Source organism: Crocodylus siamensis, chromosome 1 (assembly GCF_052110815.1).
Source record: "Crocodylus siamensis isolate JL-2025a chromosome 1, ASM5211081v1, whole genome shotgun sequence".
Taxonomy (NCBI): domain Eukaryota; kingdom Metazoa; phylum Chordata; order Crocodylia; family Crocodylidae; genus Crocodylus; species Crocodylus siamensis.
This window is the reverse complement of record NC_143395.1, coordinates 67,673,872-67,694,477: the sequence shown is the minus strand read 5'-3', so window position 1 is coordinate 67,694,477 and position 20,606 is coordinate 67,673,872. Positions and strand designations below refer to the sequence as shown.

Genomic DNA, 20,606 nt, shown 5'->3' with positions numbered 1-20,606 from the left:
TGGATTTTGCTTGTCAGTAAGACAACACAGCATTGTTTGTTTACTAGTGCTTTGAGATTTTAAAACATCATATGTTATCATGTTTATTTCTTCTTGTTTTTAAGTATATTTGCTGTACAATATACTATTGAACGATCATCTGAAAAAATTAATTATCTGAAATGATGGTGACAATTATTGTGAATAATTGATGTCTTACCGTAAATACTTTTTTTTACGTGGAAATATTCTGACCAAAGCCCTTCTATCCTGCTTTAGAAATATTCTTTTAGCTAAGTGCCATTTTTTAGCTAAGTAAGATTAATGTTATTAAAATAAATAAGATTTAAAAATCAGAATCCAAATTAAAAGAAATGTAGCTCTTAATTTGATTTAGATGCAAGTTTATCCTGGAGCCTTTTCCTTCAAGCACAGATTCATAAAAGTCGAAAATTCACTGTTGATGCCTTTATGCCAAAAGCTCCCTTTTAATGTGTAGTTCTACCTTCTAACAGAACTTTAGTGGGTTTCACATTAATTCACTTACAGCAAGCCATTAGCCATCTTTAGTACAGTATATTTGTGTTGTAATAAAGGTCTTCTCATTATTTCTGCCTAACTTTAGATAACTTTCTTTTTGACAGATTAAGGAAATGGAAGGGATTCTAAAGAGAAGGCATCCAAATTCATTGCCTGCTTTGATATATGCTGCTGCAGCAGCCTCTGAAGAAGTTGATGTTTCAGCTAAGACCAATACAATTGATTTTCTAGAAAGAAGAATAAAAAAGTTAGAAACAGAGTTAGAGGGGAAAGATGAGGAAGCTAAGAAAAGTCTCCGTGCTATGGAACAACAATTTCAAAAAATAAAGGTAGCTAAGCTAAGAGTCACATGTGGATTCTTTTATTCGTGCTGAGCAGCAGCTTATTTTATAAGTAGTAGAGTTAAGTTTTTTTCACGGTTTGTTAGATATTAGATTCTGGTTTTGAGATTACAGTATTGCAGGATGAAGTTAAAGATGAGATTTAAAGAAAAACCTTGTAGTTTCAGGAACCAGATTTTAAACTTGTGCATTTGAACTGTAAAAGCCTCTTAATTGCCAGAGAAGGAATAAATTTGCAGAGGGAATTTCTCAGGACCCATTAAATATCTTTTCATGCCTGAAGGTAAAAGATTTGATTCTGCAGATCCTCATTTATCTAGCTATATTCATAAGTTGAAACACACCGGATAGTAGACTACAAAATCATTTTGTTTTTATATGTTAAGTTGAAGCGTATATCCCACACTCTGCCCTGCGTAAGTGTACTAAGAAAAGCATTTAGTTAAGTGATATTTTGTGTCCTGCTGTTTCAAAGCTGTTCCCTTTGTCGTAGATAGTAATTTTGTTAATTTAATAGCTTATTACCATTTTCTGAAGTGTTAAAAGTATCATGTTTTATATATTTATATTTATTTTTATGTGTTAACTTCATCATCTTAACTTGTACCAAAAAAGGAGTGATAAATCCAGTTCTGTAAATTGCTTTTCTTCTAGCTTCAGTATGAGCAAAGACTTATAGAGCTTGAAAAATTACTTGCTTCAAAGTTGATGAATGAACCCCAGAAATTGCATGACAACAAATGTGGTTTTACAGCACTTGAACGAGAACTTCACAATGAAAGAGAGACCTATCATATCACTATAAAAAATCTTCAAACAGAAATTGAAAATCTTAAAGATCAAAACTCTCAATTAAAACTGAGAAGTGAAAGAAGTGATAAACACTTAGAGGACCAGGTGGAACAAGCCAGTGCAAAAGCCAGGTTGGTAAAATTAAATCAAGAACTGGTCACCAAAAGTAAAGAAATACAGGACCTTACAAAAACTGTGGAGACGCTTCAGAGAGAGAGAAGGAGGATGCTGTGTGATCAGAATTCAAATGACAAAGCTGACAACAGTGAAAAGTCTACAGAGATTTTACAGGATACTTCAGCAACAGATAAAAGGAAATCTAGCAACCACGAACCTTTCCCCAACACTATTGATGAAAAAATATATCAACCACATAGCTTTGCTGATCCCCATATTTCAGAAGTTCTGCAAGAAAATGCACAGTTGAAAGATGAGCTTGAAAGATTGTGTCTAGAAATGAAGCAGGAGCAAGTGAAGTCTCAAGCAGCACTGGCTTATTCCGAAAATAATGTGCGTAGGTAAGTGTTTAACATGTGTTTTTAAGATGCTGTAATAATAGAATATTGGCTAACAGGACCTAGGTATTAGTAATAAAACAGTGCCTTCTAACAACTAGTCCACATCTATGAATAGTTCATGTTAGCAGTGAGAATTATTTAGTGGTTTTGCTGAACTTGATTGGTGGCTTCTGTCCATCTGTGGACAAAGATACAAGGATTGCTAATGTTGCCTCTTCTTTTGGCATTGGCATTAAGTGGCATTTTTGATCAAAAAATGAAACAATAGGATTGCTGCAGTTGAGTGGACCACAATAATATAAGCTATTTCTTTACATCAAGGCATCAGTGTGCTTCCTTACTTTTAGAACAAGATTCTAAAAGGACCTCAATATTTTTTGGAGAGTACTACCACTTCAGTGCTTTCAGACATACCTACACTAGTTCAATTTGCAATGGTTTTGAGTAAGAATAATGTTTTTAAAAAAAATTGTTACACACTTAGATGCCATTGTTGTTTCATCTTACTGTGCATCATTTGATATTTCTGACCTAGACCTTCAAAATTGTATGCAGGCCATGGGAGTGATAGCAGCCTGCAAAAATGCAGTTACCAAATTTGTGGGTATATCAAGAGTAATTATGTCACTGCAGTTGTTGTCACTTCACACAAGGTGTGCCTGAGAAATTTGGAAGATACAAAGCCCGTAACTTACTTGACCTTTTAAGTGCCTAAGTATAGAACTATTCAAGGCTCAGATCGAGCGAAAACATTTTTTTTTCTTTTTCTAGGTTAAAAGAAGAGACAGCTGAATATATCACAGCTCTTAAAGCATCCCACCAGAGAGAAGTAGAGAAAATTCTTTGCCAGCATGCAGTGGAGCATTCCGCTTCTAAACTAGCAAAACTAAATAGCAAAATTTCAACCCAAGAGGTAAAATACAAGTATTAAATGTATTTGTTTCTAATGCACATCAGATCTTTTTAATGACTGTTTTAAACTGTTTAGCTTCTAAATGACTATAAATACAGGCAACCCTCGCCATTTGCAGGGGATAAGTTCTTGTATCCCGGCTGCTCTGGCAACAGCGGAACTCCCGAGGAGCTCCTTTGAGTGTATTTAAGAAGCGGGTTCGGCATTCACAAATGCCAAACCCACAAATAGAGAGGGTTTCCTGTATTGACCATTTTCAATTAAAATGGACCATATTCTTTCAAAAATATTCTTAGCTGATATTTCTGTCTGTAGAGGGGGAGTTTTATGTTTGTATACTTGTAATTATCTTAGGTTGGATATTGATAACTTTTTTTTCTCAAACTAAATATTGGTTTTAAACTCTGATAATATCCTTATATATTTACTTTTCATTATTACTCTATTCAACAGAACTCAAGCAGCTTAAAAGTAGCACTATTTATGTATAAATCAGATGCACCTAGAATACTGGTATTATATCACTTGCTTTTTAGTATAAAGTACAATACAGTTCTTACTAAGATTCAAGAAAAGTTTCTCTTTCATTTTGAAGGTTTTTAAATAACTGCTCAAAGGGATTATATTAATGACATCTATATCAATATTCCCTAGATCCTAATAAAACACCTCCAACAACAAGTTAAGGAACTACAGAGGGATCAAGAAGCCTTAGTAATTTCACAGATGCGAGAGGAAATCTTACAGAAGGAGGTAAGAGTATAGGAATAGTTTGTGGAGCTTTTTAGCTATCCAAAGGTAATGCAAGAAATCAAACATATTTTTTTGTAAGGTTCCAGCAATATACCATATTTACTTGAAACTAAGACGACCCTGAATGTAACACAGCCTCCAATAACTAGATTCTATACACAGAAAATGTATAAATTTGTTATAAGTTTCCATGTATAGAATCTAATTATTGGGGGCCATCTTTAAATCATCTCCTTCTCCCTGCCCCCCACCGCTGCAGGGAGGCAAGGTGGTGTGGGGAGGTCAAACAGCTTGCGTTCTCCCCCTTCTTACTCTGGCCCATGCCTAACCCTGCTCTGCCTCTGGGGCTTTTTTCCCTATGTTAAATGGGAGAGGGAAAATCTTGTCTTAGAATCAAGTAAGTACAATAAAATGAAAGCTGCCTATAAAAACCCAGTCTATTTTTAGCTCTACTTTTAACAAAATTAAATTTTTAAAATCAGAGTAGGTTGTAGTCAAGTGTTACATGCTAATACTATCTTTTCCCATAAACTCTTCTCAATTTAGTCTTTGGAAATGAGCTTCACTGAGGCTTTTTATATATTGATATGTAATCTTTATCTGAAAACTGATGTAAAGCCATGTCTTGTACATTGTTTTAGTATACAAAAGAAGTAATAAGCTCTTTGTTTTATAAAGATGCTGTTACTACTTTCCATTTTTGTTGGTGTTGTCATTGTGGTTTAACTACAGTAACAACATTCCACTGTGGATTAAAAATACAATAGGAAAATGAAATGTCATTGTCCCAAGATACATTATCTAGTATGTCTCTGTAATCATACCTTGGCTTGGTGAACTGGAGTACATCACAGGGCATTTTCATCTCTAGTTTCTCTCATTGTTCAACAAGAAGAGCATTGACAAACTTCACTTCTGAAAAATAAACATCTGAAACCCTCTGGGTTCTTAAAAATGAGGCCATTTCCATTTACAGCTGTTGAACCTCTACGGTTTCAACTAAAGTATTTATGTGAGTGGGCCTTTGTGTCTAAATGTAGGCGTGCAAGATAAAAATGTTTGCACTTTTTAATTTATCTTTCTTTTGGCTTGTAGTTTGTAGCAAAAGTGGCTGAAAGACGAACCTTATTGTAGTCAGAAGTTCAGAAATCCATGTTTGTGTTTCTAATATGGTCCCACCACTTCAGTTACTCCTGAGAACTATTTCCATTGATAAATTCATTCACAGAATCCTGTTGTGGAAATAACTGTTTGTTAGGAACAGGCTTTCTGTGGTTCCTGGCCAGCAAGGGCTAGTTGAGCTAAGGAGACAGAAATTATGTGCACTCATTGATTCTGAAAGAAAAAGACTTCCATCCTTCACTAGAGAGAGAGGCTCCCCAGCATGAAGGAAGTTAAGTAATAAGAGGTTCTTCTCACCTTTTTGTTCTAAGAACAGGCTTATACCACTCACTTATAGCACTTAAGCATATGAGTAGGGAAAGCAATCTGATTGCTGGTATAGTGAAGCATGCGTTGCTACTGTGTGTGCAGACCCAGAAATATATTGTCTAGCATAACAAGCAGTACTTCAATGTAAATAATAAATATCTCAATTTTAGATGGCAAAATTACTAAAAGACTTGAGAGAAGCTAAAGAGAGCCAGAGTCCTGAAATGAAACGCTTCTTATGCCTAGAAAGAAAAATCAAGCATATGGAGACCAGACATGACCAAAGAGAACAAGAACTACAGCAGGTAAAAAATATCAAATATTGTAGCTTGTTATGTAGTTTGACATTAATCAAGAATATTTGATACCTACAGTGTAATTTGAAATAATCTGGGCAAGTGTAATGAGCTGCTTTTATTCTAGTTGGTGCTCACTAGTGCAAATAAATCTTACACCCAAAATTAGTAGTAGGGTCAATTACCATTCTTGTATGTTTGATTGTAAATAAGATATTTAGAGTTCCAAGTAACAGTAAACATGAGTGTCAAATTTCAGTTTATGGACACAGAAAGGAAGGCTATGAGTATTTTGAAAATCTGGATTAATATTTTTATGTATAGCTGTGTTGTAATTACTATCTTTGTCTTAGCTGTATAATCCAGTATTTGCTTATATGTAGGTATGTCTCATGATTGTTTAGCTGGTTGTACCTTATTAACAATTCTCTGTTTAAAAAATGAAGATAAGCCTCAGTTTTAAAAATAGTGCTAAAACCTTTAATTTGTCATTGATTCCTATGCCTTGTATATGAAGTTTTAGCCTTGTATTCTTAGTAATCCTTTTTATATCCAGAGACTAGCTTCTGATTGCTGCCCCCCCTTGCAATTCATAAGATTTTTTTTTTTTAATCTCACTAATCCCTCTACTGTGTGAATGTCTTCCAGTAGCACCTTGCTACTGAAATGATGTGACTGGCATCTTTCATATGTGGTTTGTTCTTTCTCATCCTGCCCCAGGAAAATAATTCTTTTTTCCAGTAAAATCTTGGGTTGTTTTTTGGGTTGCTAATAAGTACTGTGTTGTTTTTTGAAACAATAGAAGTAAAGTCAAGAAAGTATCGTGGGAGTAGAAGGCGGTGAGCCTTGTGACTGTTCTTAATGATGGTTTTTTATCTGGGAGTTTATTCTACTGGGTAACACCAGCCCCTAAGAAAGCGCTTTCTCCTACACAAAAGAAAGTTACTCATTCCACAAAAGCTCCTTAGTGCCATAGAAAATAGAACTTGCCACTTAGATTCTTTTAAAGAAGAAAATTATTATATCCTATCAATCAGATCTGTACTATATTCATGTTTATATCTTCACGGCTGTTGACATGCAGTTTCCACTTTACTGTGCTGTCAATTTTTTAACATCAAAACCAATAAATTAATATTTTTGTCTTTCTTTTTATCCCACTCCCTCCCACTGCAGGTGTGAGAATGTTTTCCTTGTCTTTTAAAGCTCTGAAAAACTTCTTAACTGAGGTGGTTGTGGGTTGATGCTTTGATTTGATTTAACATTTAGTAATTTTTATATCTAAACTACAGTGTCAGACTCTCTGGTATAACTCCATTGTTCTGGTCTATATTATTGTAAGGAATTTTTGTGTTAACACTAATAGCAGTAGCATTAATATTAAGTAATTTTCATTTAATATGTAGTTTTTTGGTTTTGGGGGGGGTTTTGTTTGCTTTTTGCTTTAGGAATTGCAAGAAGTGCCTTTAAGCCTTAGGAAATAAGTTTAAAAAAAAAGGAAAAAAACTAATGACTTTCCTTTACACAATATATTCCTAAATAAGATATTCTGCTGTGACATTCAGTAATGACAGATTTTTATTTCATGCGACATAAACATGTTTAATTTAGCATCACATGAAAATTCATTCAGATTCATATCTGCAACAGCTGCAGGGTACTGTCAATGTAGTATGCTTACAGAGCAAGAGATGGGGATTACATAGTTATTACAAAGCATAGATCCACCACAGAAACTCCGTACCATGAAGACAATCCAGATATGGCTTGTTTTTGTTGTACACTATTGTTAACTCAATAAATATGTATTTTTAAATGGCAAGTTTTAAAAAAGACTTAGAGATCTGATATAGTTTGAATTATTAGATACTGGGTACATCTAATCTAATGCACAGTAAAGCGTCACCATCTACATGAGTGCAGCAATTACTGTGCAGTATATTAGTCTAATGTCCTATTTTCTGGTACCTGTATATGCAGATACTAGAAAAACAGCGCATTAACTAATGTGCCGTAATACACATGTAGATGCTGACCGGGAACAAATTGCTCCTAGTCAGTCTAGGCAGCAGGGAGAGCTGTCCTGGCTCAGCGGGTCACTGCCTCCCAGCCATGTGGAGATCAGGACAGGTCCCAAACTCCACAAGACTGGGAGAGCTGTCCTGGCTGCCAGGCAGCTATGAAGATTGAGACTTGTCCCAATCTCCACTGGGCAGCTGCCTCCTATCAGGCTTCATTTTCTCTTAATGGGGGTGTACATGTAGACATGCATCAGAGAGTACTTTAATGAGCCTGAAATTTCAGTGCAGAAAATTCAGGTGCATTAATTGCACATGTAGATGTGCTCTGGTGGAAAAAGTCCCCTCTAATATTAGCCTTTGGAAATCAACATACTAAATCAACTTTACTAAAGTATATGTAAAGAGGGTGTGTTTTGGCAAAAGGGCTGTATCAAGTAAGGAGGAATGTTCAGTGAATTGATAGCTCTGAATCAGTGTGATACTGAGCAGGTATGCTTATAATTTTCAGGTGGTGCAACAAACACAGCATGTTGCTGAAGCACAGCAAATCCAGGAGATTGAGAAATGGAGGAAACTTGCACAAATAAAGAATCAGGAGCTGGAGAAATTTCGAGTGGAATTAGATTCAATACTAGATGTTCTACGGGAATTACAGAAACAAGGAGTTATTATTCCAGCACCTGTTTCCAGTGGATTAAACATGCCAGGAAGTTATTGGAAGTTGTGAATGGGTAATAGTTCATCAGAGAAGCAGAATTTTAATCTAGACAGCTGGGGTTAGGAAAGACTATTGAAAACAACCAGAGGTGCATTATTTGTAACTACAGGTACTTGAGTAACTGGATTTCCCTGGTCTCAAAATGGAGCGCTGTCCCCCCCGACCTCGCTCCTTAACATGCTTGGCTGAGCATCCAGAACTCCAGGATTAGTGGGGCAGGAGGGATATGTCCAGTGTTAAACACCATTTATCTCATGGAACACGAGCTTCATTGACCAAACTGACAGTCCCATTTGGTACACCTGTTCTAGATGTCCTGTCTCAGCAAAAACAAGATGTGTAGTCTCCCTATTATTAATGTGAACTCATTTTCAACTGTGCTTGCCTAAAGATGAGTTTTCAATGAACAACAGACCAGTCTTGTATTTTCTTTTTCAGTAATCAGTCAAGTTGTGTGGTGTCAGAAAGAATTGTAAAAAAATTAAGTCATTTGAATTAGATAATTTGGGTTTATTCATAAGAGGAATTATTGCAAAGAAAACTGTTTCTCACACTGACACTGTGGAACTTGACTGAATATTTTGATGTGCATAATATAGGTCATGTTGCATAGTTTGCTTTCTAGATTGCTCAGTTGCATCAATTCCCTTACATCAGATTCCTCTGAGAAATCTACCTAATATGACCTTCGTAAAACAAGATGGTTAAACCAACCATATCAGCTGTATACATTCTGAAGGTTATAAAATCTGTATTATATGTTTCTAACATCTCATCTCCCTTTTCATCTAGTATTCACCCCTCTCCTTTTTTGCAGCCCTTTAATTTCTCCAAGTGCTTTAAAGCAGGAAAGATCTTCTCTTTACAACAGGAATTACCCCAGAATTGGAAGGGCTTTCTTTCAATTTGGGGGTGTTTCCTACAAATTGAAATGCCTTGTGGTAATCCTATGTTAAAATATATTTTGTTTTTATATTTGATTACTGATGATGAACAGAGCAGTTAGAATAATTTAGTTCATACATTTTCCTTAGAACATGCACACCTGTACATCAGCATCTTTCTGTAGGGACCAACGGTGAAAACATCTTTTGTTAAATTATGTGGGCATGCGACAATCTATTCTTCTATTAATCACAAAAGTACTATCTACCAGTTTCCACTGTGGGTTTAAACTGAAACCAATTTGAATGTCCATAGTTAATGAATAGTATATTTGCTCTTTAACATTCTTTGCATAGTGTGCATGTATGTATCTATCTATAAAAATATACACACATTATGTAAATATTTGCAGTTGTATGTGTAAAGCTGTGATAAGGTTGGGATCAAAACAGTTACCACATTGGATACCTCATGTTGAGATTTTTTTTTACTATTTTTTTAAAGAAAAATTAAATATTAAAAAAGTGTTGTTTTCCAGGAACAACCTAGAAGTTTTAATGTGCACTTGTGTAAATAAGGCTATGAAAATTTGTATATAAAATATTAAGAGTAAATGTATTTTTTTAATCTGTAAGTTCTCATGTTTGTAAATGAAATATTGAAAAGTAGATGGTTTCAATCTACCCTTGTTTCCTTTATAGACATTTGCCATAAAAGCATTGAATTATTTTGCAATGATGATAATACAACTATTTTACAATGTGGAGAAATGTTTCAGTTAACAAAAAGAGCAAACTCATAGTGTAAGTTGCAATGTATCGGTATTATTTATATCCTCAGAACAATAATTGTAATATGTATATAGACAATACATAAAAAAGATAAAAGCATTTGGGGGGGAGGTTTATGTAACTTGACTATAATTATACAAGGGCTTCTGCTAATATACTGAAGTGCTCCAGAATTGGTTTGACCTGTGGAAGCTCAGTGCTCTTAGTGTTTAGAAAGCAGGTCTGCTGGGGACAGGTGACCAACAGCAGGACAGCTTGGGATTTTGCCTTAAGCTGGAAGCCCTTATTCCTTCAGGACTATCAGTTCACTCCCCTGCTTCCTCGTTTATCAAAAGGTGTATTTTAATGTTATTTCTAACCAGGCACTTAACACAAATGAGAGTTCTCAGACATCTGAATTCGTCTTGTGTAGTTCTAGACAGTTTTGTCTTGTTGGCAGGAATCAAATTTTATAATTAATATTTTTTGAGAATATTCCCCTGTGTGTATATGTTGTTTACCTTACACTATAAAAAAAAAAATCACATGTCTAATTTTTGCATGCATTTATTTGAATACACATACACTGAAAGAACCACGTATTTGGATACGGAAGAGGGAAAGAACTTGATACCTGACAGAGGGTACAACACTGTCACATACAGCAGCTGACGTTACATCCAGAGCACTTTCCTATAACTAGGAACAGCTAGGGTGACAGAACAGAGTTATTGTTTTATAGACTACTACATATTTAGGCGTTTAGCTTCAACAGCTAAGTTAAAATGTGGACTTTATGCAAGGGAGGGGAAATCAGTCATAGTTATTTGTTATAATAATCTCTCTCAAGAATAAGCAGCAGGGGAAAGGCTGATTTAAAAAAAAAAAAAAAAAAAAACCACACACACACCTAACATTTCTTTGGCTCATACTGTAAAATCTTCTGAAAGTGGCCTTAGTATCAAACTTTCATCCATTTCAAATATGTTTACAAGGATGGTATTTTCTGTAGAGTTTTATTCTTCTTTCAGTACCATTAGAAACTAGGAAAGACATCATTAATACAGCTTTATCATACATTCTCTGCTGTTTATTATTGTAAATGGATGCACAGATTCTTAAAAATGCTCCCCCTTTTCCAAACTTTACATGTATTTTATAAGCATTCTTATATTGTCAGCCATTTCCCAAGCTCTGGGGAATTTTCCATGTTATACATTACATTAAAATATTACTGACTGAGTTACCTTTGGAACCTTTAGAAAAGACAGAAAACAGCTGTCCCAGTGATGACTCACTGACCTAGTTCAAAGTTTGATGAATGCTCATGAAGTGTTTCAAGAGATGGAAGCTGTAGCACAGAAGAATAGAGTAGGCAGCAAAACAGGAAAAGAGTAGACAGTCTCATTGTGGAAGCTATGCTTAACTAAAGACAGTCTGTCGAAGAAAGCAAAAGCACAAATAGTTGCAGGGTTTTCAGACTGCCTTCCCTACTCTCATGCTTAAGACTAGAAGGATTGTTCATTTCATTGCATAGAGCTGGGTTTTACCAAGTGTGGGTAAGTTTTCCAGTAGTATGTGTTGCAGTTGCAAGCTCAGAAATATTAGCTCAAGCATGCCACTCTGCCTAGTGGAACTATGCAGCCCTGGGGTCTGAAACTGCTCCCTGCAGTGTGGAAGTTAAGGAGAGCATTACAGCCTGGGGCAGCAGGAGCCAGGGAAGAGGGGATGCAGTCCATGACACCCCACCCTCACCTGCTCACATTGGTGCAAGGTAACTGACACCAAGATGAGCACAGAAATACACCAGATTTCAGATGGGGCCAGAGAAGGAAGAGGGAATGATAGTACTTGGAGAAGCGTACTGGTTTTGCCCCTCATTTTGGAAAAACAAAAGGAAGGCTGTTGGCCATTATAGAAATTATAAATTACTACTGAGTTGCCTGTAAAGAATGATGGGGAGGGGGAAATAGAGACAGAGTGCTGCCACCTGCCTCCCCAGAGTAGAGGAGGTAGGGGGGAAGCTTGCACATGGCATTCCTCACTGCCCCATGCTGTGACCACTCCCCACCTGGCCATGCGCCCCCCCCACAGCGGAGCGCTGCCATAACAGCAGGTACAGAGCTGTTCTTTCCGTCCCCCTCCACCTCCAAGGCTGGGGGAAACAGCAGGGGTGGGAGTAGGATAACAGAGCACTGCCATGATGGCAGGAACAGAGCAGCAGGGGTAGGCCCTTTCACTCCACCCCCAATCATCCCCCTCCACCAGCACCTCATGCTGCTGCTGCTGCCTCCGAAGAGCAGGGTCAGGGGGCAGTGGTGCTGATTTCACCTTCTCTCTCCCCCCCGCCCCCCCTGCTGTCATGGTAGCACTCTGCAGAGCACTCTGATCTGTTACTTCGGCAGCCGAGCCGAGTGTTCCAAAAGCATTACGGATGGACAGATATATGAAGGGCTTAATCTTGTTCAGTAAATCATTCCGCTAAAGTTAAGAGTACCTTGTTTTAAACCTTCCTCTAAGGAACAAACGTATCCAAAAAGTAGATTGTGGTAGGTCATGTTCTTCAGTGCTGCTAGGTCTCCTACTGCACAATGATTCTGTGGGTGATGGTGGTTAAAATGCAATGACTACTCTGGGAAAAGCATAACCCTGGAATAACTGGGGTTAAATTGCTCCCTGGAGACTGAACATCTATATTTTGCCCTGGGTTTAATGCCTCCTGTAGACCAGAAGTGAACCTGATGTCACCCTGCTCTAGAGAAGGTGCAGGGGGAGGTCCCATCCTCATGCTACCAGTTCCCTGTGGACTGGACAATAAGGGGAGCAGCAACCACCATTCCCTGCCAAGCAGTCCCTGCTTTTGAGATGCAGCAGGGCATCATACTGGCTTGCCCTCACTGCCCAGCTGAGTGGTCAGGCAGCACTTTGGGAGTGAGGTTAAAAGAGTCAAACCTGACTTCCACCAACTTCCCCTTACCACCCATGGCACCCAGCTCACTCAGAACAGTGCTGGGTGAGGCAGACAGCTGTACTGCAGTGGCAAGGAATGAGAGCCTTGCTGCCAGAGCAGCAAAACGTCCCTGTCCCCATCTCACAATGCACTGCTCTGGGGCAGGCCAGAGCAGCATGGGGCAAGGTAGGCTGGTGCACAATGCTGCAATGCTCCTGAAGCCTTGCCACAGTGACTGAGTGCTTCCTCCTCTCCATGCATGCCTCTGAGTCACCCCCAAAGGAGTGCAAGAGCAAAGGGGGGAGGGAGGGAAGGGCAGGGAGCTGTTCTCCATGTGACAATGCCCCACTTCCTGCCAGTCAGCTGACTGGCAGGCATTCTCCTTGCAGGGGGGCAGGGGGAGCGAAGGGGGGCCACACAGTGGCAGCCCTGCCAGCTTTCTGTGGCAGTTACTGCTTTTCAAATGCCAACTGTCACTTGACAGCCTGCCCCGCCCTATGCTGTTAAGAAATGGACTCCCCCAAGGGCAGGGTTGACTTGCAGGGAAGCCTGAGGCAGGATCATCCCTATCCAAACCATCCCATATGAACCATAATCTAAACTGTACATAAGACTGCCATCAACCCTGATGCAACATAGGACACCCTAGCCTGCCACAGGTAAAAGCAGGGAAGCCACAGCAGCCAGTGTCCTGCTTCTATAAAAATGTCAATATACACCTAAGACATCCCAGGTAGAGAACAATTTATATAAAAGATCTAAAAATCACATAATTATTTTGCTGTATAATGTACTGAGAAGATACTTTTCAAGTTCCCTATTCATGCTCTGTTGTGTTTGTTTAATCAAATTTGAGACAGACAGCATAAGCCCCTCATACTTAATAATTGCTAATACTATCAATACACGGTGAATGGAAGCACTGGAGGATGAAAGTAGAGATTTTGAAGCATTGGGTGCCAGCTACAGATAAGGCTGGGGATTTAAACTGGGGCGTGCCAATTCTCAAGCTAGGAACTAAGCTGGAAGCTCCTGGCTAGAGGGTCTTGACCCTTTGCTCATGAATTGGACTGATCACTTTGGGGTCAGAAAGGAATCTTATTCCATTGTCAGACTGGTACAGACTGGAGGGGGGTTTGCCTTCCTCTGTAGCAGGGGTGTAGCTCTCAAGCCAGAACCTCTTGAGCATATACTGACATCACCTTACAGAAGCAGGACATTGGCTGTTGTGGTTCCCTTGCTTTACCTGTGACAAGTTAACATGTTAGGTCAACGTATCAGGGTTGACGATAGCCTTATGTAGATTATAGTTGTAGGGATATGGCTTGGATAGGGATGACCTTGCCTCAGACAAGAGGTTGGACTAGTTTACCTCTGGAGGTCCCTTCCAGCCCTACTTCTCCATGACTGACAGAGCTGTGGTGAGGTCAAAACGTTTGAATGTAATGCTAAGGCACATTGCCCATCTGTTCCACATTTAGTGCGATTCCGTTTTTATTCACATCACTCTAATTCAAGTGCTTACACCCCACCCATCATGGATATATATTTGAATGTCTGCCAGCCATGCATTTAGTAACGAGATGAACATTATGACAGCTTGGTGTTTGCTTCTATTCTCTTCCGCTAGAAAAAGTTACTTTACCCATATTTTTCCCACCAAATACATAAACAAAAAGTATTGTGCTTCTGTTTCCAAAGGCAATGTGAAAGGCAGCAGGCAGATTCTACAAGAGTTGAGGGGGACAGAGGTGCATGTATGTTCTCTATAATGGTATCAAAATGGAAACAAGATTTTCTCTATAGTGGTGCCTTGCAGTGTCACATGCAACTTGTATCCAGCTACAGGTAGCATTATATCTGGTCTCTTATTTCCCCAGCACAGAAATCAAACCATGGAAAATGAGGGTTGGAAGGAACCTCAGGAGGTCATCTAGTGATTCTCAACCTTCTTTGTATCACAACCTATTTGTACACAGTGATGGCTAGTCCCACAGTGCCCCTCACTCCCGACCCACTTCCCCCTAGCCCCAGCCCCCCAGTGTATGGGGAAGGGAGTGGGTGTGTGTGGTGAGGGGGGGAGGGAGGCAAGCACCCCTTGAGGCTAGAACTCTGCCAGCCTGCAGGAGAAAAGCCATCGTTTTCCATGTTTTTCTCCTATAAAAAGGAGAATCCATTTTTTTTAAAAAGTTTATCAACCCATCTTTAAAAGTTTGTCCATGACCCTTTAATATATTTTTTCAACCTGTTTCAGGTTGTGACCCATGGGTTGAGAAACACTGATCTAGTCCAACCCCTATTCAAAGCAGGATCATCCAGCTATATGATCCCAGCTACAGCTTCATCTAGTCAGGTCTTAAAACCCTCCAAGGATAGAGATTGCATAACCTCTGGGTAACCTGCTCCAGTGTTTTACTACCAACCTAGTGAGAAAGTTTTTCCTGATATCCAACCTAAAAGCATCCCTTGCTGCAACTTGAGACCATTACTGCTTGTTCCGTTATCTGCCCCAGTGAGAACAGTCTAGTTCTAGCCTCTCTGTAACCACCCTTCAGGTAGTTGAAGGCTGCTATTAAATCCTTCCTCAGTCTTCTCTTCTCCAGACTAAATAAGCCCACCTCAGAAGTCAAGTGCTCCAGCCCCCTCACAATTTTTGTTGCCTGGTACTGGACTGCCTCTAAATTTGTCCACATCTGTGGGGTGGCGGGCAAAACTGGACAGATACAGTACTCCATATGTGGCTTCACCAATGCCAAAGATAAATAAATCACTTCCCTCATTCTGCTAGCAACAGTCCTACTAATGCAGTCCAGTATGTTGTTACCGTTCTTCTCAACAAGGGCACAGTTTGTTCACATTCAGCTTATCGCATGCACTCTAACCCCCAGGTCCTTTTCTGCAGAGCTACTGCTTAACCAGTCAATCCCTAATCTGCACTTGTCCTTACTGAAGCTTGAGATTCCTTTTGGTCTAATCCTCCACTTACTTGAGGTCTGAACCATAGATCTACCCTCCACTTCCATCTACTACTCAGCCCAGCATAGTGTCATCTGCAAGCTTGCTGAGGATGCACTCCATACCATCTTCCAGGTCATTGATGAAAACATTGAACAAAACCAGCCTCAAGACCAAGCCATGGGACACTCCAGCTGATACCGGCTGCCAACTAGATATCAAGCTATTAACTACTACCCTCTGAGCCCAATGATCCAGCCAGCTATCAACCTTACAGTCCATTCATCCAACCCATCCTTACAAGCAAGCAAAGGAAGTATGTTGTGGGAGACCATGTATGTGGACTTTAGCAAGGCTTTTGGTATCATATCCACTGGTCCACCCACATCCACAGATCCAGTCGTCTCATAGAAGGCAATCAGGTTGGTCAGGCATGACTTGCTCTTGGAGAATCCATCATGACTGTTTCATAGTAGTTTGGGGTCAGAAGGGACCTGAACAGATCATCCAGTCTGATCTCCCCGCTAATGGCAGGAGCACACGCTGGGATCACGACCCCAGACATGTAAACTCAAAAAGAGGTTGGACAAACACCTAAAGTAGGAGCGAGGACCACTTGCCTAGGAAGTTGGTTCCAGATCCTAGCCACCCTAACAGTGAAATAGTGCCTCCTAATCTCTAACCTCAACCTATTTTCCAGCAGCTTCTGGCCACTGTCCCTCATCACCCCAGGTGCTGCTGGGGGAATAGGACCCTTCCTTTCTGCTGCTGATCTCCCCTAATGAGTTTGTAGGCAGCCACCAAATCCCCCCTCAGCCTCCACTTGCTGAGGCTGAACAGGTTCAGGTCCCTCAGCCTCTCCTCACAGGGCCTGTCCTGTTGCCCTCCAACCAAGTGGGTGGCCATCCTCTAAACCCTCAAAGCAGGCCACATCCTTCTTAAAGTGCAGTGCCCGGAGAACTGAAAGCAGTACTCCAATTGTGGCCGGACCAATGTCGCATAGAGGAGGAGGATCACCTCTCTGGACTGGCCTGAGATGCACCTTTGGATGCATGACAAGGTGCGGTTGGCTTTGCTGGCTGCAGTCTAGCATTGACAGCCCATGTTCATCTTGGAGTCCATAATGACTCCAAGATCCCTTTCCCTGTTCCTAATCACCTTCTCATGTGCTTAGAAATGGATTCCTTGAGGACCTGCTGCACACTTTTTCTAGGGATTGAGGTGAGGCTGACATGGTTGTAGTAGTTCCCTGAATTCTCCTTCTTCCCTTTAATAAAGATGAAAACTATTTTTGCCCTGAATCAATAAAGTCCTCACAGTGAAGGATGCTTCAGAGCCTTGCCACCTCCTCCTGTAGCAGTCTTGCCTGCTGCCTGAGGGACACTATTAGGAGGCACTGCTTATAGCACAGGCACTCCCTCACCTGGCTGTCACTGGAAGAACCCACAAGCCACAGACTCCACAGCACCAAACCAGGATCAAGGTGGAAGCCTCAACAGTGAGCAGTCCTGCCTAGACTGATGCCTCACAGGTGCAAGCAGAGGAAGAGCTGGCAGTGGTTCTGTCATAAGAGTCCTCCAGCCATCTCCCTGGATCTTAAAATCTACCAGCCCTCTCTTCCTAACCCTCTTTCTAAGCAGACCTTCCCTAATAACATTCTCCTGTAAGCTGGTGAAAGTTTCCAGACAAACTCCTTAGAGAACTCCCCACCTGCTCTGGACTCTAGCTGAACAAGGGGTTAAAGTATTGGTCTGACTGCAGTTTTAACTATGTGTGCTAAATACATGTAGGTTAGTTAAAGTAAAGAGCTTACCTTAAAGGCTCCTCTTCAAAGAAGGGGCCTGCAAATTGACCTGTCTGCTGCCCCAGTTCCCTCGCATCCTGAAATGCCCACTCTTTCCTCTCCCCAGGGCAGCAAGTTGTCCACTTCCCACAAACAGTGGATCTTTAATGCTGCTCCCAAGGCAAGCTCTTCGAACAGGCTGCCATGCTTAGGCTGACAGCTTAACCAATTACCTCTATTCTTTTATGGGGGAGAGGGCATGTTGGCAGCGATCCAAACTGCCTCAGAGCAAGGAGAGCAAAGCAGCAGCCCCCCTATCACACACTGGCTGGAGAGCACACCTTTAGGTGACTGCAGCACTTCAGCCTAGTGAAGGTTGAGGATAAATACATTCAGGAAGTAAAAAACAGCAGTATGTGAAAAGGATGATTGAGGTGGCAGAAATGAGAGCTCCTACTCCAAGGCTTTGGGAGTTGAATTTGTTGATATGCCCAAGAGAAGGATGGAAGATGACTTGATCACTGTGTGAGGGAGGTATCTGGACAGGGAGTTTCTCAGCTTCCCAACCTGCATCATTAGTAAATTCCTCAAAGCACCTGGGTACCTAGAAGTTAGGTGCTGCAGAACGTGCATGCAAAGCAGGAGCTTTAGGCAACATTTTTCCAGTCTCCCACTGCCAAGACACCACCATTTCTTCCTCCCCACCCCCCACCATGGATAAAATTAAACATGTATTCACCTACCTTTTTCCTAGACTTCTTTTAATCCTGTAGAGCTCTACAACTCTGACAGTGAACTTTAGTCCTACCCATCAGCTAAGAACCATATGCAATTCAGGGGAGGAGGTAAATGTTCCCCTGGACTTTCTAGTGTTTTTAAAAAGGTCAAAAATATTCCAATCAAGTCTCCTCAATTTGGTGCAAGCAGGCGAGTGAATGGTTCTGCAAAGTTATCAAACAAGTTAGCACAGGTCCACACTATTGCTGCAACTGCTGTGCAGGCATGTGTCGCTTTTCCCGACTAAAAGCACAAACAACAAGTAGTAGCTATGTACAGTTTAATACCTGGCTGTGGGTATACCCACAATCCTATAAACAAAAAGATAGGCATAGTTTGATCCCATTTCCTATGGTTTCTCCCTTGAATGAGATGTTAACAAAATGCAATTTCTTGTACCAGCAATCAGATCCACAACACTAAATTATTAATTGCATGTAAAACACTGTCATTCCAGACTGCTGACAACTGTAAGAATACCAAGCTGAAATACTGTAAAATATGGGCATGCCTATTTTTCCCCCAACAGCAGATGGTGACAGCATTTTCTAAATGCTGAAACCAAACCATATGATATGCAAGGCAGCTTCTCTCTAGGATTAGTAAATTTGGTTTCAGCAGCTTCTAGGATTAAACACTATGCAAGTTTCCATTATGTTGGTTATGTTTCAATGTAAACTCCCCTCCTGGGGGAGAGGAACAACTTCAAAAACAAATGCGTCTGTTGCGTTTCACACAAAGCTTGTTCCAGAATCCAGCAACTCTGCCAGCTGTGCAGTCCTCCAACTACCCATCTTCAAAAGGAGAATCTGTTACTCTGATCTCATGTTAGCAGGTCCCAATACCAGTAGGCAACTAGGCATAATCCCCGCCCCCCCCATTAAAAAAGAGCTAGCAAGCAAAGAACCAAAATGTCAAGGTTTTAACATAAGGAAACACCCATCACAAACTTGATGCAAATCTCTGGACACAAAATATTGAATATTTCATTTTAGTATAAAGGGATTTTGATGAACGAATTCAATATTTATGATAAAAAAGTGGGCATCAAATATGAAGAAATAACTTATCTTAGTTGCCAAAAAGCCTATTAAAACAGTGGAAGCTATAAAGACATTTTGCTTAAATTCAGAATTCTCAATTCAGGATCTGATGCGAGGCTGGGATAACCGATTTGCTTTCCAAAATGATTGGTGGCTCTGAAATAAGAAGATCATCCTCTCCAAGTGAGGAGTTCTGATCAGTGTTCACAAAATTAGGGATGTTAAATTTTGTAAGACAATTCAACTCCTCCTCAAACCTTCCACTGCTCCTAGGTACTTCCTGGAAGCAGATATTACTGTCCAGACCTGGAGTTTTGTGACTTCGTTTTGTTTTGTCCAAATGCTCCACTTCATTAATGTAGAAATGAAAAAGTGACCTGGACTCTTCAGCAATCTGACGAGAAAAAACCTTGTCCGACTCTAGAGGTCTTCCGAAGTCTGCCACAAAACTGTTCAGGCGGAATCTCTTTTCAGAAGGCTCAGTGTTGCTAAAACGACAGAAAAGCATTTTTTATTAATAAAAAATAACCACACAAAAACAACTATTAGGCTTCAAAATGCCCATATCTGAATATCAAATTTTACCTCAGAAATTCTCAAAGTTGGGAACACATGCCAATTTTTCTGCTAAAGGCAGCGAGGGCCAGCCTCTATAGCAGACATACCACAGATCAGCCCCACGCTCCAACCAACGCCCTTCCTCTACACAATCTGCCACTCTGCTTTCCCCTCCATACTCTGTGTTCCCCGCTTGATCTCCTGCTCCAAAGAAACAGTGCAACTGAGACAGGCTGCTCCCCTTACAAGACCCAAGAAACCCCATGTGTCCATATCTAATGGTGTTCTATATACAGAACAAGCCACTATGGAACCTGAGCCATCAGAGGTCCAGTGAAGAAGGGAAATACCAATCAAACCACATACACAAAGAAAAGGAAGTAGTAGCTAGTGCTCTCAATGAACATTCAAGAATATACATGTAATCATAAAGAATAGAAATCCATACTGATTCTAGCTCTTCTCAGAGCTCTCTCACTAGAGGCACAGCTGTGATAAGACAAACACATTCAAGCACGTTGTACTCAAATATCCCCCCCATAGCTCCAAAGGAAGTAAAAAACAAACAAAAAAAATACAAGTG

The 20,606-nt window shown here is 40.2% G+C and overlaps 2 protein-coding genes across 5 annotated transcripts in view; one reads left to right on the top strand and one right to left on the bottom strand.

Annotated features, from left to right (window-relative positions):
- CEP162 (centrosomal protein 162) overlaps positions 1-10,485 on the top strand; it is a 75,828-nt gene extending 65,343 nt beyond the window's left edge. For 2 of the 3 annotated variants that reach the window (XM_090035883.1, XM_090035891.1), the window contains exons 23-28: positions 624-848; positions 1,515-2,170; positions 2,942-3,083; positions 3,738-3,836; positions 5,438-5,572; positions 8,093-10,484. In XM_090035883.1, the coding sequence (XP_089892009.1) occupies positions 624-848; positions 1,515-2,170; positions 2,942-3,083; positions 3,738-3,836; positions 5,438-5,572; positions 8,093-8,311 (1,476 nt within the window). In that variant the 3' untranslated portion in view covers positions 8,312-10,484. Of the gene's footprint in view, positions 1-623; positions 849-1,514; positions 2,171-2,941; positions 3,084-3,737; positions 3,837-5,437; positions 5,573-8,092 lie in introns of all 3 variants that reach the window. The other variant, XM_090035900.1, reaches the window with a different exon arrangement.
- A 1,819-nt stretch (positions 10,486-12,304) lies between these two features.
- The window catches only part of MRAP2 (melanocortin 2 receptor accessory protein 2), a 53,500-nt gene continuing 45,198 nt past the window's right edge, over positions 12,305-20,606 (bottom strand). For both annotated transcript variants that reach the window (XM_090035922.1, XM_090035914.1), the window contains exon 5: positions 12,305-19,953. In XM_090035922.1, coding sequence (XP_089892048.1) covers positions 19,560-19,953 — 394 coding nt within the window. In that variant the 3' untranslated portion in view covers positions 12,305-19,559. The remainder of the gene's footprint in view (positions 19,954-20,606) is intronic.